General features: G+C 37.1%; 1 protein-coding gene across 1 annotated transcript in view; it reads right to left on the reverse strand.

Annotated features, from left to right (window-relative positions):
* LOC124594128 (NPC intracellular cholesterol transporter 1 homolog 1b-like) overlaps window positions 1–21189 on the reverse strand; it is a 124718-nt gene that overhangs the window by 22362 nt on the left and 81167 nt on the right. Inside the window, exons 16-18 of the mRNA XM_047132485.1 lie at window positions 18103–18266; window positions 8934–9010; window positions 5095–5225 (exon numbers count right to left, since the gene is read on the reverse strand). Coding sequence (XP_046988441.1) covers window positions 5095–5225; window positions 8934–9010; window positions 18103–18266 — 372 coding nt within the window. The remainder of the gene's footprint in view (window positions 1–5094; window positions 5226–8933; window positions 9011–18102; window positions 18267–21189) is intronic.

Raw genomic sequence — 21189 nt, forward strand, 5'->3', positions numbered from 1 at the left:
ATTTGGTATTGAGCTAATTATTCTTTATCTTCCAGTACTGATAACTCATGAGTATTTGTAACTTGTACCAATCAGCTGATATGATTCAAATTTCAAATGGAAGTAAGATGGTGGATTGATGAATGCATGTTATAGTGGCTGTCAGCTTCAAATGTGGTAGCAAGGAATATGAAATTAAGTTAAGGATATTGTAATACAATGCAATGCATACAATGAAATTGACATTCAAACCATTCAGTAAAAATTTATTATTGTGTCTCATACTGCATAATGCATTTAAATGTACATACAATTACTGTTATTAATCAAACAATAATCCACTTACACAAACAACACTTAATCAGGTAATTACAGGGTCACAACTTTAGGATTACTGAGGATGATTGCAGTCTAAAACAGAGATCATATTGGAGTGTTCAGAGTTTTGCTGCCTTTCAATGATCAGTGCTTGGGGGTTATCATGCTCTTACTATTGCTAGTCAATTCAGGACTCATAACATACTCATTTGTGTAGGTTACCAATGAGCAGTGAGATCGGTATATATGTGGCACAGGTTGCTGCCCCCACAAAGTAGGATTGGCTCTTGAGCAAAAACGTTTGATGGCAAATGAAGTAAGGAATATAAATCGAGCAGAAGTGGTACAAATAATGGCAAATCAGTTTACATATGCAGCTAAAAATTTAATGGTGAATGGCTATACACAAAGCTTAAAGCAAGCAGTGATTAAATGAAACTATGCAACAAACAGTTGAAATCAGAAATGTAACAATGAGCAACTAGAATCATGATTCCCCCCCCCCCCCCCCCCCCCCCCCCCCGCACACCTACCACACCCCAGTCTACCTACCAATCTCTAACCTGGCACTGGGTATTTTTGTGGCAAAATGTAGCTGTACAGGTGTGTATGTGTGTGTCTGTGTTTGTGTGTGTGTGGGGGGTGGGGTGGGGGGGGGGGGTGGGGGGGGTTGGGGGGGTTAGGAAGGGGGCAGTATGCATTCACATGATGTATGTGTACTCTGGCTCAAAAAATGATTCATCCAAAAGCTAGCAACGTTTTCAGTCTGATTTGTGCCTGTCAACAACTAAACACCTCTCCCATTTAGTGAATTGTTACTTTTATTCCTAAATTATTTACATTCTGTCAGAACTTTCCATGCCATGGGTATGACATTTTATTTTTCAAAGTTGGGTTGTAACAGATTTGGTTTTATCAACTGAATTATATCCAGTTAAATGAAATACAAGAAATCAGAATGAAATACAAGCAATCAGAGGGGAAAGAAATCAGTGGAGGAAAATGTGATGCTGAATGTTTGGGTTGGTGCCAATGGAGTGCTTGGTTAGCCTAATCAATTAAGATGATTTTCTTGCAATATACAGGAGATATGTGAATTCCACACTAGGCACAAATTTTTATTTGTCCAATCTGCCTGAACCACAGTTATAGCTAGTTTGTCATACATTGAGTTCTGCACAGCACATTAACTGTTGATTGTATTAGCTGTTAATTTTATTGTATTTGTGATGGGATTAGAAAAGCAGTAAATGGTTGTATAATATATAATGCAACTAGTTAAAAAAGTCTTACTGGCAGATTAAATTACTAAAGAAGCTGGTACCACATCCAAAAATATCTTTATTTCCAAGGATATATTCTTCGATAGTTTCACCAGGGAAACTATTGGCCACATGACACCTGGTGAAATGTTTCACCAGGCATATGATTCAAGAAAAGTATCTGTCACCACTTTCAGTATGTGTATTTAACTGCTATGGTGGGGTATAGTATGTATGAGAATATTCAAGTTGTGTTACATTTTCAGCATGTATCTCACAGTTCATACCTATCAACCTGTTTCATCCATAGTTTACAGACTGAAAAAAAACAGCATTTATGCATAGTGAACATTTGGACCAAGTCAAAACTGTACACTGAATCTTTAACTTGAATCTTTAACTGTACACTAAAACTTTAACTTGGATACTTGTCTTTCATAAGCACTGTAGTTGGAAGAAAGCACAGGTCATACCCATCTACAAGAAGGATAGCAGCCTTCCAATATCCTTGGTATCCCTTTGTTGTGGTTTCTTAGAACATATTCTGAGATCAAACATAATGAGCTACCTCAAACAGAATAACCTCCTCCATGCCAACTAGCATGGATTTTGAGAACAGTTGGCATGTGAAACCCACCTCTGTATGTTTCCCACATGGCATACTGAAAGCCCCGAATTAAGGCAGGCAGATAGGTGCAGTATTTCTTGATTTCCAGAAAGCATTTGACTCAGTGCTGCACCTACACTTACTATCGAAAGTGTGATCATGTGGGATACCATGGGAACTTTGTTACTGAACTGGCACAGCAAGTTATGTTGAATGGAGAGTCATTGACAAATGTAGAAGTAACTTTAGGCGTATCCCAGGGACATGTGTTGTGTCCCTTGCTATTATTGCTGTGTAACATGCAGACAATGGTAATTTTTGTATATGCAGTTATCTATAAAGAAGTACAGCCAGAAAGAAGTTGCACAAATATTCAGTCAGATTTTGATAAGATATCAAAGTGATACAAAGACTGGCAACTTGCTCTAAAAGTTGAGAAATGTAAAATTGTGCACTGAACTAAATGAAAAAAGTTGTATCGTGTGATTATAACAGTGAATCACAACTGAAATCTGTAAACTCACACAAATACCTGGGTGTGACACTTTGTAGGGACACAAAATGGAATGATCACATAGGTTCAGTCTAAAGCAGGTAGCAGAATTCAGTTTGTAGGTAGAATACTAGGGAAATCAATAAGACCACAAAGACAATCAATTAAAAATAATTCATGCAACCCATCCTAGAATATTGCTCAAGTTGTTGGGATTGGTGCTGTGTATTTTGACTGACAGGGAATGCTGAACATGTATAGTGTCAGAGAGATTTTGAAAGAACTGAACTGGCAGACTCTTGAAGAAAGACTTAAAATATTCTGAGAAAGCCTACATACAGAGTTTCAGGAACTGGTTTCGAATGAGTTTCAGGAACTGGTTTTGAATGATGACTCTAAAAATATACCAGGAACTGGTTTTGAATGTGACTCTAAAAATGTACTACAACCCCCTACATATCACTCCCATGAGGGTTGTGAGGACAAAATCAGATTAACAACAGTTGCAGAGAGGTATTTCAACAGTCATTCTTCCTCTGCTCCACACATGAATGAACAGGAAAAAGCCGTAATAACTGGTATAATGGGACATACCTTCTAAGAAGCACTTTACAGCAATTTGCATCATATGGATGTAGATGTAGTGTGCTATCAATTGTGCTACCTGAACATGCCTCATGAGTTGACTGAAAGCTTTAATTTGCCACTAGTTCAGATGCCTGCATCCCAACTTCGCTAAAGAATAAAAATTTGTCATATCAGATCCATGTACATAATTATCTTTCTGAAAATATATGTAACTGTGCATGTACTTGTCTCAACAGCCTGTGGAAATAAGTGAAGATGAAACTGATCACTTTGTGTGCTAGTGAAATAAACATCTTGGACTACTAAGGGAATTTCTTTAGAGATAATAAGTCTTTATTTTCAATTTTTATGAGCATCTTGTTATTTGTGGGCTGTCCAAGATACTAGCCAAATATTGAAGTGAAACTTGTTACTTTGAAAAGGAATAATATTAAAGTCTTGGCTCTGGAAGATTATGATTTGTGGTTTGAGATACACCAACAACTTGACAGTTTTAATATTTTCATGAAATTTCTGTATTTGGAAAGGATTGAGGTCTTTAATTTGAGGCAGATGTGATAACAACTGTGGTCAGTCATACAAAGGAATTAAAAATTCTATTAAAGATACAGAAATTGTGTGATTTCTGTTCAGTTGTGACCCATTTGTCATGAATATTCTGACTTCAATGTTGAATTGCTAAAATTCGTAGTTATCATTAATAACACTTGCTGCTAATGGAAACCATTTCATGTATTTTTATGTAAGCTTGTGCTGAGTGGTCTACAATTACTTCTAGATAACATTTCCATTTGAGGAATAACCTTTCTGGAGATGCCTTCCATATAGATACCATTGATGATGATCATATTTGCCAACAGTCTCTGGCAAAATCATTTTGAGGTAATAGTGCCGTGAGAGGAGATACAAATGATGTGGCAGAAGATGGAGATATTCAACAATGAAATGAAACAAAAACGGGACAAACAGCAATAAAAATAATAAATAAATAAACTGTAATGAATCCTCTCAGATATTTTCAGTTTCAGTGACACTACACAGTGCTTGGATGAAAGTAGCTGCAGAGTTTCAAATTATTTCAATTGGGCTCCACAGTTTGAAGTATTTCTGAAAGACTGTGAGTCATCTCATACACATTTACCATGATTAACAATGTATGATAATATGAAATGACTAGAAAGTTAAAAGGACCAATTTTTTTTAAAAAAATTCAGTTAACCATTTAATCTGCAATGATTGGTAAAAAGATAGGGCTATTCTCCCCATACTTTTCTACCCAGTACTTGTAGTGACTCTACACATAAAATGTCGCAAGACTATCATTTCCTCACAACTTCATGGAAAGTGGTCTCTCAGATATGGAGGTGTAGCTGTGAACAATAAGAATAAACTGAATGTTGGGAAGATACAATAAGAAAATCCAAAACAAGTGGTTAGGTTAAAAACGAGGGTAGTATTCATACATAATTAAATACTTTTGAAGCTAGTATAATTTGGTGCATAAATTGAAGCTTTTATACACAAATGAAAAGGGAATAATTACAGTGCATTACAGCACATGACACATATGGTGCATATGAAGAAATTGTATCATTTGTTAAAAAAGTTATACCAAGAGGGTACAATTAAAAAAAAAAAAAAAAAAAAAAAAAAAAAAAAAAAAAAAAAAAAAAAAAAAAAAAAGGTAATAGATTTCCTTATTTTAAGTAATCGACTCCTTCTTTAGCACTAAATGTGCCAAAAACGAAGGCAATGACATGGCATCTCTGACATTTTTGTACGTGTAATGTGTATACATAACATAAAACACGTTCTAAGCATGAGTCTGCTGATTTTAGAAATCTTACCTCTGCATATGCTGCGTGTCCTCCCTTAGAACATTCTTGTGAAGGATTTGCTAGCAAAAACTGTGGTAAATACGTTTCAAAATCCTTCGGTGTTGGTCTTGGTGTTTCAGAACATTCTGTGCCTTTATCATCTGAAATGAATTACACATATAGAGATAGACATGCTTAAGATATTCCATGTCTATAAATTGAAAAGTTAAGAAAACATTGCCATTGGGTGTACTTTGATCAAAATCTTTGTGATTGGCATATTAGTGAACTGAACTGAACAATCAAACAAAACTATTATTTTATTATGGATAGGTAGGCAACACTAACCCTGTGATTTATCTTAGAAGATAGGTTAAAGAAAGGCAAACATACATTTATAACATTTGTAGATTTATAGAAAGCTTTTGAGAGTCTTAACTGGAATAAACTCTTTAAAGTTCTGAAGGTAGCAGGGGTAAAATGCAGGGACAAGTGTTTATTCACAAGTTGTACAGAAACCAGAATGCAATTATGAGACCCAAAGCACATGAAAGAGAAACAGGGGTGGAGAATGGAGTGGCACAGGATTATTACCTATCCTCAATGTTATTCAATCTGTGCATTCAGCAAGGAGTAAAAGAAACCAAAAAAAAATTTGGAAAGGGAAATAAAGTTCAGTGAGAATAAATAAAAACTTTGAAGTTTGCTGATGCCGTAGTAATTCTATCAGAGACAGCAAAATACTTGGAAGAGCAGTTGAACAGAATACGTAGTGTCTTGAAAAGAGGTTATAAGATGCACATCAACAAAAGACCACTATCCTTGAGTTGATAAGTTGTAGAATTTAGATTATATTCTGAGCTCAAATGTAATAAGGTATCTCAAACAGAGTGGCCTCCTCCATGCCAACCAGCAAAGCATTTGACTCAGTACCACATGTAGCTTATTATTAAAAGTATGATCACATGGGGTATCAATCGATATTTGTGAGTGGACTGAGGATTTTTTGATAGGGAGAATGTAGCATGTTATCTTGGATGGAGAGTCATTAACAGATGTAGAAGTAACTTTGGGTGTGCCCCAGGGAAGTGCGCTGGAACCCTTGCTGTTCATGTTGTATGTTAATGGCTTTGCAGATCTCAGGCTTTTGCAATAATAATAATAATAATAATAATAATAATAATAATATTTTATTCAATGTCGAATGATTAATTGCATTGTACATGGTGTACAAGTTTGGTCCAGCTGTTTTTCCCCAACATTTGAGGCTGTAATGAAACAAATTGGTTACACATGTATCATTCAAAGTATTTGCCACCATTGGTCACTACTTCTTTCCTATCTTTCGGGGAGTGTATGAATCCCTTATCGAAAAAATTGTTCATCTTTTGAAGTGATCCATGAATCGATCCAATTTGTGACTTCTTCATGAGATCAGAGGTGTTGCTCAGCCAGGCCATGCGCCATTGATCTAAACAGGTGATAGTCAGAGGGAGCAATGTCTGGAGAATGTGGCGGGTGGGGTGGGACTTCCCATTTTAACGTTTCCACGTACGTTTTGATCTCTTTTGCAACGTGGGGTCGAGCATTGTCATGTTGCAAAATCATTTTACCATGCCTCTTGCTGTACTGTGGCCATTTGTCTTTTAATGCTCTGCTCAAACACATTAATTGCATTCAATAAGGAGCACCTGTGATTTTTTCACTTGGTTCTAACACCTCATAGTACATGATGCTGAGCTGGTCCCACCAAATGCAGAGCATAATCTTGGAGCACCTGTGATTTTTTCACTTGGTTCTAACACCTCATAGTACATGATGCTGAGCTGGTCCCACCAAATGCAGAGCATAATCTTGGAGCCATGAATATTTGGTTTGGCTGTCAACTTGGGAGTATGGCTGGGATATCCACATGATTTTTTGCATTTAGGGTTATCATAATGTACCCATTTTTTGTCCCTGGTCACAATGCGATGCAGAAATCCCTTCCATTTCTGCCTCCGAAGCAACTATTGACAAACACCGTTCAACGTCTCTTGGTTTCAGCTCAAACGGGACCCAAGTTCTTTCTTTCTGAATCATGCCCATAGTCTTGAGGCATTTTGAAATGGCTTGCTGTGTCACTCCCACGAATCGTGCCAATTCTTCTTGAGTTTGACATGAGTCTTCACTCAGCAATGTCTCCAATTCTGCATGTTTGAAAACATTCTCTCTTCCACCACTATGTCAGTCTATGATGTTAAAATCACAGTTCTTGAAGTGCTGAAACCACTCACAACATGTTCTTTCACTATAGTGTCCTTACCATATGTATTTGAGAGCATTCAATGAGAGTCAGCTGCTGTTTTCTTCATACTGAAACAAACAAAACAGTAACATCTCCGCAAATGACAAGAATTAGGCTCATTAACTGACATTTTGTTTGAATGAGGTTGTGTTGACCGAGGTCCAAGCTAACTGCCTGACATCTGCGATCTGTTTCTTTCCACTGCTACTTACGGTTGTTGCCACATACTGGCAAACAGCGGGAGCAAAGTTGTACACCTTTTATAAAAACAGGTTACAATTCTTGATGCATAGCACAATAATACATTCTTTTGAATATGTCATTGATTAACAAAATGATAGAATTACAAATAAAATGGTTTGCTTAACACTAGTTACATATTTTTTCTAAGCACTTCTTATACTGCATGTAAGTATGGTATTCTTCTAATGTGTAACATGGATTTAGTAACAGGAATTTTTTTAGCTGAAATTTAAGCTTCATTATGGGTAGGGTCATAACTTTACTGGGCAGTGCATTGGCTAACTTTAAATCTACATGTTGTGGACCCTTTTCATAGAGTGCTGTTCTGTGACTGCTGATGTAAAATTTTTCTTTATTTCTGGTATCATACTGATAGATATGGTGAGGACAAGATTAGATTAATTACAGCATGCACAGAGGCATTCTTCCCGTGCCCATACTGAACGGAACAGGAAAAAACTCTAACCACTGAAAGAGTGGGACACACCCTCTGCATATGCTTTGCAGTGGTTTTCAAAGTTCTGCTGTGACATCATTAATTGCTACGTGAAGTAAATTTTGCACATTGCTCATTAGGACTGTGGAATTTTCAGATGCAACCTTTCCTTTCACTATTGCCCACACATTTTCTATCAGGCTGTATTGGCAGTGGTGAGAGAACAGCCTCACAACATGGCTCTTTTCTGTTGCTAAGATGTGAAGTTATTATTAAAAAATCTCCTACCTGTGAATTATAATTTATAATTGTTCCATTTGAAACAATGAAGATGTTATCTTGTTCTGTGATCTGTTGTCTTGGCTCTTGTTTTAGCATGCTCAACATAAACTGAATTCTGTAGCAGAATTGTTAATTTCAGAGATCTCTCCTGGACTTTTTAATCACTTATTGTAATAACACAGAGTATTTTTTAGTAATTTTAGAAACTGAAGAAGAACTTTACCTATTCTTGGTAACTAATAAATTTCCCTTTTGTGTATGAAACTGAATCAAATGCCCCTCTAGCCCACCCATCTGCTCTCTCACTCTCTCTCTCACACCCACACACACCCAGCTACTCACACTGCTAGCAGTATTGTTTTACACACATATATTGCTACTAACCCTCCTAGCACTATGGCTTGACTGAATCAAAGTACCACGAGAATGAGTGGCCACATGTTTTGAGATCTGTGTATTTCTGTGTTCTGCGGTAAATGCCTTTGTTCAAATGCTCAACTGATGATCAAAACCTCTTCTCATCCACACTGTCTTCATTTTGTGAATAGGGGAATGTTCTAATATAACTATGTATATTTACCTTTGATTTTCTGTAAATGTAATTTGAAGGTGACACAGTACCTTGACAGCAGTTGCCAGAGTTTATCCAGTCAAAATAATCATCAAGCCATGATGACGCACTTGTAGTTATGTATGATCTGCAAACAGACATACGTAAATAGCTAAAAAATCAACATGGTAATTAAATAGTCACTTCATATTACATTTTAAAGAATACTGAGAAATTTTATAAATGTGTTGATTTGCTTTTTAAAGTTATCTGAAAAATTTCCTTCTTCTGGGAAATAATTTCCAAATTTGGATATAAATAATACTGCTTTCATGAATATATGTCATTCACACGATTACAATGAAATGAAAACAGGAAACAAACAATTTTTGACTGTGGACTCCCTTGTTTTATCAAATATAATCATTCAAATAAGAAATATATAAAAGGAGAACTTACACACAGAAGTCTGGAATTATGTCTTTTGTTATCATTTACGCAGAGGTGAAAAAGAAAGTTATCCTCATCTGTAGTAACCAGGCATGTTATAGCCACCTACTCTCTTACAGGCTATTTGAGAATGAGATGTGATCAAAACTGGCCTCCTTTTAGTCTCTTTTCGCAACAAATGAAACATGTTCAACTAGTCTGTTCTCCTTTCAGGGTTATAAAAACATTATGTACAGGCTATCATGACCATTGTCATTAAAGGTAAAGTCTTCTGGGTTGTTAGATCACGTCATGCTTTTCTTCCACTTCATCTACACAACTGACATTTCAACCAGTCTTCAGAGGTCTTCTTCAGGGTCTTCTGATGTGCACAGTTAGCTGAACACCAGAAGATTCTGAAGAAGATTACAGTACAGGGGTCAAAATATCATTGTGGTAGAAAAAATTGAAGAGGCCTAACACCCTAGAAGATGTTATCTATATAAGCCTTGTAACTGATCATCCCATGCTCAGTGAATCAAGGATGATGTACAGCATAACACAAAATTATTGGATGTCACTACCAGCCATTTCAAACATAGTGCAACAAAGGCAATTAAAAACAGTGCACATTGTGAAAATGATTTAGACCAGTTCTTCTGTAGTACTATAAAATGCTTGTTCCAAGCCATAGGGTATTCTGTTCCATTCTAAATCCACAGGTTTTAGCAAATAACTTATAAGCAGTGCTATTCTTCAGAAACAGAATTAAATAATATTATGTACACCATGAAAAAAATAAGTCTTCTTTTATGGGCTAAATGAAGCAGAACTTAGCAGCCTAATAATAAGATACTATTATTTGATTAATTATTTCTGTAGATCAAAACATAAAGGTGGAGGTGTTGCTATCTACAAGAAGAAAATTGGAAGTCTACAAGATACTGAATACATTGAAAAAGATTTTGAAATTACTGGCGTAATGATTGAAGAGAAGAGCTCAGAATTATCTGTGTATACAGGACAAGTGGTAATATTACAACATTTCTGAAAAAACTAGAAAAATTATCAATGAAGACAAAAATGAAAGATGACGTAATATGTGGAGACTATAACATAGATATAGGTAAAGAATGAAAAACAAAACAAAAATTGAAAGAGACATTATTACAGTGTAACATGAAAACCATAATAGAGGTACCGGTACCTACAAGAGTGACTGATCATAGTCAGACCATCATTGACAGCATAATGACAAATATCGAAAATAGTAAATGTGAAGTGAAAGTTCTACAGACAGCAATCTCTGACCATCATGGGTTAATAATAGCACATAAATAGCAGCTCAAAAACAGAAGAAATGTAAGATAAGAAAAAAGTCAGGATTATCAATGTACAAAACACGAGCATTTTCAAAACAACACCAAGGAATACAGAATGGGCTGAAACAATGCAACCACAAGGTACAAAAGAGAAGTATGATGCATTTCTTAACATACTAATACATCACTTCGTCCCCAAAGCAGCCTCTCAGAAAAAGCAGGGTCACAGTAAGGAATGGATTACGAAAGAAATAATTGAACTGAGGACTAGAGTGAAGGAACCCAGACAAGCAGGGAATATGGAGACATATAAACAATATCAGAAGAAGTACAGGCAATTAATAAGAGAAACAAAAGCCATTTCAATAAACAGAGCCATAGCAAATTTAAATCAAAAAGTAAAACAACATGGGATAAAATCAACAGTAAAAGATATAAGTCAATGAGAATTGATGACAGCATAGTTACAGATGGAACAAAAATTGCTAATATACTAAGCAACAACTTTTTAGGTGCTGTACATAATTTAAAAGGGGAAACAAATCATCAGTGGTCAAAGCAGGCTAAAACACTTGGCCAACCATCCCACTCAATGTTCCTGGAACCAGTGGCAAAAACAGAACTCATAAAAATAATCCATAAATTAAAGCCCAAAAAGTCTGCAGGAGATGATGAAGTATCAAATTATTTAATAAAACATGTGAATGAAGAAATAATCAAACCTCTTTTGGATATTGCAAACTGCTCATTTAGAGGAGGAGTATTCCCAAAAAATTAAAAATAAGCAAAATAATACCAATATTTAAGAAAGGAGACAAAAATGATCCAAATAACTACAGACCAGTGTCTTTAATTTATGGTTTCTCAAAAATACTAGAGACACTCATGCATAGAAGGTTGACCACATTCCTGGAGAAATATAGTATTCTGATTCCAGCACAACACGGTTTCCGAAAAGGGAAATCTACAGAACTCTCCATCTCAAGCCTCACAGAATCGATTATAGATGCATTGACAAAAGAAGACTTGAAAGCTATGGTATTCATGTATTGCAGCCAAATGGATAAAATTATACATCAGCAACAGAAAGCAGTATGTGGAAACAGAAACTGGATGCAGATCTGAAATCAAAAATATTAAGTACAGAGTGCCTCAAGGATCTGTACTTGATCCACTTCTGTTCTACCTATTTGTAAACAATATTGATGTCAGTGAGAACCCGCCAGGATAGCCGAGAGCACTAACATGCTACTTCCTGGACTCGAGTAGGCGCGCCGGGCCCGGATCAAATCTGTCTGGCGGATTAACGATGACAGCCGGTGTGCCAGCCAGCCTGGATGTGGTTTTTAGGCGATTTTCCACATCCTACTAGGTGAATACCAGGCTGGTCCCCATGTCCCGCCTCAGTTACACAACTTGCAGACATTTGTAACACATTCACACTATTTCATGATTTACACTAGGCGCAGACAGCTGGGGTACACTAATTTCATCCCGGGGGTTTGGGGTGGCAGCAGGAGGGGCATCCGGCCACTCCTAACAATTACCCATGCCAATTCCATACTTAACCCTGCCAACCCTGCGTACAATGTGGGATAAAGGCAGTAGCAAAAGAAAGATTGATTTCAGTGAGAAAGATAAAAAACATTATATGCAGATGATATGATACTAATGAATTTGGAAACTATCTGAAAACACTGGAAAGAAGTGTGTTTATGTCAATAAATAACACAGCACAGTGGCTTATACAAAATAACCTAATTTTAAATCTAAAAAAGACAATGTTCATGATGTCCACAAATAGGGAAAAGGAAGAACACATATATATATACTCATAGATGAAACAAGACTGGAAGAAGTTACCACTATTAAATTTTTGGGGATCTCAGTCGACAATGAGCTCTAGTGGAGTCAACATATATATAATGTTTGCTGTAAATTAAGCACTGCAATATTTGTTATGAAACAGCTTATACATTATGCCAACAAGGAGCTTCTATGTACAGTGTACCATGCTCTATTTGAGCCATACCTACAATATGGGATTACTGTTTGGGGAAATTCCAGCAGCAAAAATACAAAAAGAATATTTACATTGCAAAAAGAGTTGTTAGGATCATCTTGAACAAGAAACAAAGAGACTCATGAACTGTTTCCCATAGTCTAAAAATACTGACACTCTGTACATTTACAAAACAATAATATCATTAATAAAAGGAAATGGGGTACTAGAAAGAAATGCAGACATTCATACATATGAAACAAGAAATAAAGGCCAGCTGAGAAGTACACAACACCGAATGAGAGTTGCTGAAAAATGCCTTCCAAAGGGTTTGCAGGACAAGGTGGGCAAAAAGACATTCCAAAAACTTTTAAAGGCTTATTTAAAGGAAAAAGAATTTTATAGTGTCGAAGACTATGTGCATCAATGAATGAAAAATGCTACTATTACTGTTATAGAGGTACTGTGACTATATATTGTAATATGTAAATAACATGAGAACATGAATAGGGAGAGAAAAATGTGAATATGAGTGTAATGTAGTATGTAAATAATTTTCAGGACCTGAAAAATGGGTGAAAAATGTTTCAATGTTATTATAAGTATTGCCACTTTCATATAAGTATTGCCACTGTGATATATTAAATTGTAATAAATAGGTTAAATATTGTAAGAAAATAGGTTTAAGTTGACTTGTCCTATATTACAAGTACACACTTTGTTCAAAATGTAATCAAATGGAACCAAATAAAAATCAGTCCATCAGTCAATCACAACATAACTTGTGACTCACTTCCAGAATCAAGTACATCTACATCTGCATCTAAATTTATACTTCACAAACAACCTTATGGTGTGTTGTGGAGGCTTCTTGTGGGGACTACTTTGTGTACCACTGTCTTCTCCCTACCCAGTTCCAGTCACTGGAAGAACAATTGTCGGTAAGCCTGTATGTGATATTGAATCTCCCTAATTTTAGCTTCATGGCCTTTGTGCCAGATATACATAGGAGGAGGCAACATATTAGTTGATTCTTCTAGAGATGTACACTCTCAAAAATTTGAAAGTAAACCATACCCTGATGCAGAATGCTCTCTTGAAGTGTCTGCCATTGGAGTTGGCTGAGCATCTCTGTAATGCTTTTGCACTTACTAAATGAACCTAAAATGAAACATGCTGCTCTTCTTTGGAACTTTTCTATTTCCCCTATTGATCCTATCTGGTACAGATCCCAGACTCCTCGTTTATGGGTGGACTACACTTCCTGAGGTTTCTTCAAATGACTCTCAGTTTGGCATCTGCCTTGCCTACAGTTAGTTTTATATGGTCATTCCACTTTAAATCACTCCATACATATATACACTCCTAGTTATTTCATGGATGTCAATGCTTCCAGTGATTCTTCTGCAGTTGTGTAATCATACTTTAATGGGTATGTCTGCTTACTTATGTGCAATACATTACATTTGTATATGCTCAGGATCAATTGCAAATACCTGCAACAAGCATCAATCCTCTGCAGATTCTCCTACATTTCGCTAGAGTTTTCTAGCATTGCAACTTAACTGTATACAACACCATCATCCGCAAAAAGTCTCATGGAACTTCTGATTCTATCTACTAGCTTATTTATATTTACATATTGTGAAAAGTAATGGCTCTGTAACACTCCCTTGGGTATGCCCAAAGTTGATTTTATGTTTCTCTCCAATGAAAATGATATTCTGTCTCATGTTTGCTAGAAACTCTTCAATTCAGTCACACAGCTGATCTGATATTCTGTATGCTTATATTTTTTTTCAGTGGATTCCAGTTTGAAACTGTATTGAATGCTTCTGGAAAACTAGGAACATTGTATCAACCTGGCCACTGGTTTTTTCTGCTTTCTGTGTCTCGTGGATGAAAGAGTGAGCTGAGTTTCACATGTTCATTGTTTTCAGAGCCCTAGTTGATTCCCACAGAGAAGATTATCTGTCCTCAGACGTGTCATAATTCATAGGCAGAAAATATGTACCAAAATTCTACAAAAGACTGATGTAAGAGATATAGCCTTATAGAAATGAGCTGTGCTTTTTTCCAATCATCAGGAATGCTTCACTCCTCCAGCAACCTACGGTGCACTGCTGTTAGAAGATCAATTCCTTTTGCATGCTCTATGTAGAATCATACTGGAATTCTGTCTAGTCCAGTGCCCTTTCCTCTGGTGAGCAATTTCAGTTGCTTTTCTATCCCATGTTCACTTATTTCAGTATTTGCAATTTTGACATTTCCATGACAATTTTAGGGAAGAACTACAGTATGATTTCCCTCAGTGAAACAGTTTTGGGAAAAGATATGAAGTATTTATGCCTTCTATTTGTCATCCTCTGTTTTAGGGTCATTATGGTCACAGAGTGTCTGGACAGATGTCTTTGATCCATTTACTGATTTAACAGAAGACGAGAACTACTTAGGATTTTTTGTCAAGTTGGTAGATCTAATTTTGCTTTGAAATCAGATGAACACTTCACACATGGCTCTCCTTAGGCTAATTTTGGCTTCATTCAGTTGTTGTTTGTCTATGATGCTTTGGCTATGGTTCAATCTGCAGTAAAGCTCTCCTTGCTTTCGTAGCAACTCTGCTCTGCACATGCCTATCCAAAGCAAATTGTACAATGCTTTTGAACTTTTGCCATTGCTGCTCAACACTGTAAGTGGTGGAGATGAAATTTTCAGTTTGACTGTTCAGGTGATCTAAGATATGTTTTTCATTACTCTTACTATGTAGAAATATCTTCCAACCTTTCTTTATATTCTTATTTACAACCATGTTCAGTGATGCTGTAATGACCCTATGATTATTGATCCCTGACCTACCTGAGTCAAAAAGTTTGGGCCTGTTGGTGACCAGGAGATCTAATATTTTATTTAATCAAGTTGGTTCTCTGATCAGCTGCTCAATTTTCAGATACAGTTGGAAGAATTTTACATGATTTCCTGTCCTTGAAGCCAGAAAACTTACACAAAATATTCTCCAGATTTCCTCTCAAATGTTCCACCACTACTGCTCTTGAGGCAGGAAGTTTATAAAAGCAACTGATGGCCATGTTTGATACACATTTAACACTTATCTCTGCTCAAATTATTTTGAATTTGGTATCTGTCCCGACCTCAGTAGATATTATCATATTTTTTATGGCTAGAAACACACCTCCGACCCTGGTGTTCGATCTTACCCTCCACTGTATGTTCCAAATGGAATTTAAAATTTCATTGCTGTTAACATCTGTTAACAGTCAGTTTCCTGTCCCTAACACAATGTAGGCATTGTGAGATTTAAAACTTTCCCAGTGTACATGTCGGCTATGGAGGACACGAAGTTTTTCAACGAGTGGACTCCATGTGGTATTCAATTGAAAATCGCTGTCTCAGTTAATGAGAGGCTCATTGTGGCCCATATATCTAACTTTTGGAGTTTTATTGTTAATAAATCCATGGAAATACGACTGTCCGACAGTGAGTCTCTCATTAGTAGACATGGAGGTTTTAATACAGTCATTGAAAAATTTCATTTCCTTTGTAGCCGGCACAGTTATGTGATTGAACCACAGGAAGACAATCAAACTGATAAAGATGCAGCAAGTTTTCACCATGGAGGGGATGTGGCACTGCAGGATCGAACGCGCTCAAGTAGTGCACGTGCAACGCCAAGTGAATCCCCCATGCATGTGCTGGCGGGGCCTTAAATATCAGAGCTCAGTGCAGTTTTGCCAGTATCACCTGAAGATGGCCAGAAGACTCTGCGGCAAAATATTGTGGCAGGAAGTTACAAACATCTGGCAGTTCTCCCAAAATTTTGTGGAACACTGTAGACATTGTTACTATTTACAAGTGAGAGTTGTTCTGTGACGTCATTACAGATGCTCCTGCATTTAATCAGTACTATATTGACATTTTCTTTTTTCAGCCTGCCATGACGAATGCTATTCTCTTTTTTAATGGGGATAATATTCTTCCCTGCCTGAAATCAGAATGTATCTAATCAGGCCTGTGGAGTGACATCTCTATCCTAAGAAACCAGGTGTCCATGCCACCTTCAATTGCTGCTTCCTGCGTGTAGTGCATATGTGACTTACTAATGGTGTCTTACAATTCTCCACCTAATAGTGGAGGTTGAGATATCTGCACCTAAGGTAATTGCAGAATCATTTGACCCTCTAGTTTAAGCCTATCACTCATCTCAAAATAAGAGGACCACAGTCATGAGGACGATGCTGCAAAACATTAGCTCTGCTTCCACCACAAAAGTAAGGCTAGCTACTTTCACCAAAGCAGCCAGCCACTTGTAGAAACTGAGAATAGCCTCTCAACACACAGGTGGCAGGAATAATTCACACCGCATGAGCCACGATTTGCAGATGGGTGCACCCAGTCCACTCAATCAATGCTGGCAGAGCCAACTCCATATTTAGGATGTGACCCCTTGCCCCCTCCCCCCCCTCCTCCCAGCAAGCAAACAGAGTGGACACTGGCCTTCTTTCTCAACCAGATCATTATTTACTAAGAGGCTCCATCACCCTCCTGATGTTGGAGATCCTACCGACAAGCAATCCCACTCTCCAATTGTACAGATCGTTCAAGATGATCAGTCCCAGACCCAGTTCATGAGGCGTTCCATGCCAGCTGAGATATACTTTCAGCAATGGGCAATACCTCATGCCTGGTTTTGAGGCCTAGTGGGACAGCAGTGTGGCCAGTACCCACTTTCGCCTCCTGTCCAAAGATTCACGTTCCCACCACTGAACATTTTTCACCATCAAGTGTCAGCCAGCCAGAATGAGCAAAGCAGAAAGCGTTGCATCATCAGGGATCCCAGGTGACACTTTAGGCTCCAGAGGCGCCAAAGTATCCATCTCAGGTGCCTGAACCACACTGCAGCCCAGGACCAACACAGCTTCCATCTGTTTACAATTGCCTGCACTGGGTGTATCCACCTCCAAATTGTACACAACAGGTACAGTCCCCATCCATTGAATTGTAAAACTATATGACAAGCAGTCACCCTGTTCAGCTGCTATGCTACTTCTTGTTCTTACTACACTCCAAAATCAGCTCACACAACAAAAATGCTCTCAAAATGTATGCAGAAACTTAGACTAAGTTATTATACACCAGTCAACACAGTAAGATACACAGTACAATGCACGTCTTCACATAAGCACTTGAGAACAAAACCTAAGCTAAATCATGCATACAAACTGAAACTGATACAGCTGCTGGCACATTTACTCTACGTCACAGCTGCAACTACACTCAATTCAAATAAGAATAATATCATTATTAGATAAAATGTGGTCTTACTTGCAAAAACCAATAGCTGGTTCATCAACAGAGTTAACATTAACTGATTATCCCTATATTCTTAGAAAACCTCACTGTTGCATTATTGAATTAAATGCTGTATCTACAAACACACAAACACAAACCAGTTCTTTCCATTTTAATTACCTGTCTGGTAACTTTGAAGCACGAGTAATTTGAGTTGTTAGGGAGTCAGCATAGCAGTTCAGGCCACCACAGAACAAATTTTGAACATTTTCATTACTGTAGTTCAGACCACTTTTAACTACAAAATATACATTTGGACCCATGGAGAGAACATCTTTCATGTACTGGAATTAATAAGGAAAAACAAAAAATAATAAACAAAAGAGAAATTTAAATTATTGTGAAATATTTATAAATCAGTATAAGTGTTGGAAAGATATGGAGCTTTGTAGTTAATTATAGCATAAATAAGAAGCACAAGAATTTCTTTTAATGAGAGTGGTTCATTAATTTGAGAACAAAATTTAAATGCCCTGCTGTTTCTATTATCTTGTGTGGTACAATAAAGTTTTGATATTAATTATCTTGACTCATCTTCATGATGATGGGATTCAAGGAATGGCATTTTAAAGTGTGTACTTTGTTTTCAGAGATTTTCATCATTAATACATATGTTGCATTTCTTAAATCAGTCAGTGAGGATGTCTGCAAGGATGTGTGGGAATAATCAATCCAGCAATTGACTGTAGTATGTGTTACTGTTGGTATGAAGTTTATTTTTTTAAATTTATTGCTTATTTAGCATATCCATATTGGGGCCTTAAGGCCCTCTCTCACATCTGGCCAGAAACAAACATACAAAAAAGTATATATATTGCATAACAATCACAATAATAATGATTTCTGAAGTTTCTCTCAGTTGAGTTGTCCTATGTTCTTTATAAGCTTTTATATCTGCTGTCAGTAATAAGAGCTACTTCTGTACACTTCAGTGCTGGACACTTTATTTTGTGGATGGTTAAGTATGGTGCTATGACAATGCAAGACACTCAAAATCAGTAGTGTGTCATCAATGATGAGATTCAAGAAATTTGTCATGAAATCCAGATTTTGGAGCCCTCTTTGCCTGCAGAGCAAAAACTGAACACAGTGCAGTGCAAAGAACCAAAAGCTAAAACAATGCAAAACCCTGCATTGGTTTAACAGATGCAAACAGCAATGCCAACTACACACCATGATGCATCTGATATTTCTGCTATGCCAGGTGGTGATGTTAACCCAAATTGAAAATGTTGACTGTTCCGGTGATATGTTCCCACATTGAGACCTTACTCTGGAGCGATGAATTGTCCATCCATCAGCTCCAGCATTTGTTCCTTGCTTTATATGTAGTTACAAGACCTGGCATTTATGCCCAACTAACCAAAATTTTGGTTTCCTGTCATGAAAATACTTTTCCACACCAACAAGTTACTGTTGATCATGAATAACCAATGCTACTGATTAGCAATTTAGACCAGCAGGTGACAACATTGGTGTCATAAGTTATTGTAGACCTGCCATGTCATTAAGATTCCTATGCTTTAAAAATTCAATTAACTGCTCATTGCACCAAATTATGAGACCCAAGGCTCAGAAAAGTGCTTTGTCAAGAAAAATGAGGCACCAAAATCCCTTTGTAATCTTGGTGGCCCGTATTACATATAATAGACACAATTATAGCTTTGAACAATTTGTTGTTTGATGGCCCAGTAACAATGTGGTCAAGTGCTAGACTATAAATACAAAGGTGTAGGGCTCAACCCCATGTTATTCCTAGGATTTTTATCATATCACATGGCAGTAAAAAATTGCACAGTAGTTGGTACATCCACGACAGCAGTATGACTTCTACACTAGGCCCACAAATACTACTGCTGCCAGTGCACCCTGCTGTGTCACAACAGTCATATGTGTCAGACAGGCATATGACCAAGACCTTCCTGGGCAACAATGGCTTGGATGTCAGCACATTCCCAGCCCGGTGTTCTCCTAACAATAAGGCAGATGAACATTAACACCTGAAAGCACCAAACAACTTGGCGATAGATACCTACAGTTGCAAATTTCTCACTCTTGATGCAGGCCTTGTCTCCCCCTCCATGTAGACCTTTGTAGTCACTTATGTTACCAACCCCATGTTAGGCACTGGTCTCCTTGCTCATTATGCATTCATGGCAGATTTGAGAAAAGCATGATTTTAGGATACAGTTGATAGCAGCACAGTAATCGGTGTACAGTAAAGCTCTGCTTGTAGCACCATACAAAGAATAAATTAACTCCAGTGCCTGTGACAACTCACAGCAGGCACCAGTCATGAGCAAGAAGAAAGAAAACATAGTCACAAGTTGTGTCACAGTTGCAAAAAGTTTTCAACACTCCAGGAAAATACTTATCTTATTATAATTCCAGTCTTGGATCACAATGTTTATTTGCAATCAAGTATTTAATTTTGGTGTGGTAATGACCATCTTTAGTCCTGAATAGGAATGTGTTGCATTATATGTAGCATGCCATTACATGTGTTGTTGCAGACAAAGTCATTTTGGCCTTGGTTATCTTTCTCTTACATTTGAAGGGTGTGCTTTATACACCAAAATTTTATTTGTCTGATGAAGCCGAAATGGCTAATGATTTTGATTGCACCATCACATGTAATGGTATTGTATGTATAACACAACACATTTCTCCTCAGGTCTGAAGATGGTCATTACCAAAACAACATTAATTAGCTAATTACAAATAAACATTGTGATCCAAAACCGGAATTATAATAAAGCAAAACACTGTCACCTCATCCATGAGATTACATTCAAATATACTGAAGCTAAACACGCTCAAGGTGAAATCTGTACATTCAAAATATGATCTAGAAGAACTTATTTGATAATAACCAAGATTCGTAATCCAACATGTCTTCCATGAAAAGGGAATTGGAATCTGCTAAAATGTAAAGAGAAAAATTTGCAAAAGATTTTGTTCAGCACTGAAAACCATTTGAGGATCACAAAGAGGAGTCTCTGACTGATTTATGACTACCATCACAGCATAGCAACATCAGACACAACACTGTGCATCATATCCATAGCACACCTGGCCAACAATTTTTTCAATATGCCCACAGAATTGCCCCAGAGCCCCTAAGTGAGACAAAGGAGAAGAAATGCTCCAAGCTATGTGATTCCAATTGCCAATTCACAAGGAAGATGGCTCATGGTGTCACTATGG

This window comes from Schistocerca americana, chromosome 2, assembly GCF_021461395.2.
Source record: "Schistocerca americana isolate TAMUIC-IGC-003095 chromosome 2, iqSchAmer2.1, whole genome shotgun sequence".
Taxonomy (NCBI): Eukaryota; Metazoa; Arthropoda; class Insecta; order Orthoptera; family Acrididae; genus Schistocerca; species Schistocerca americana.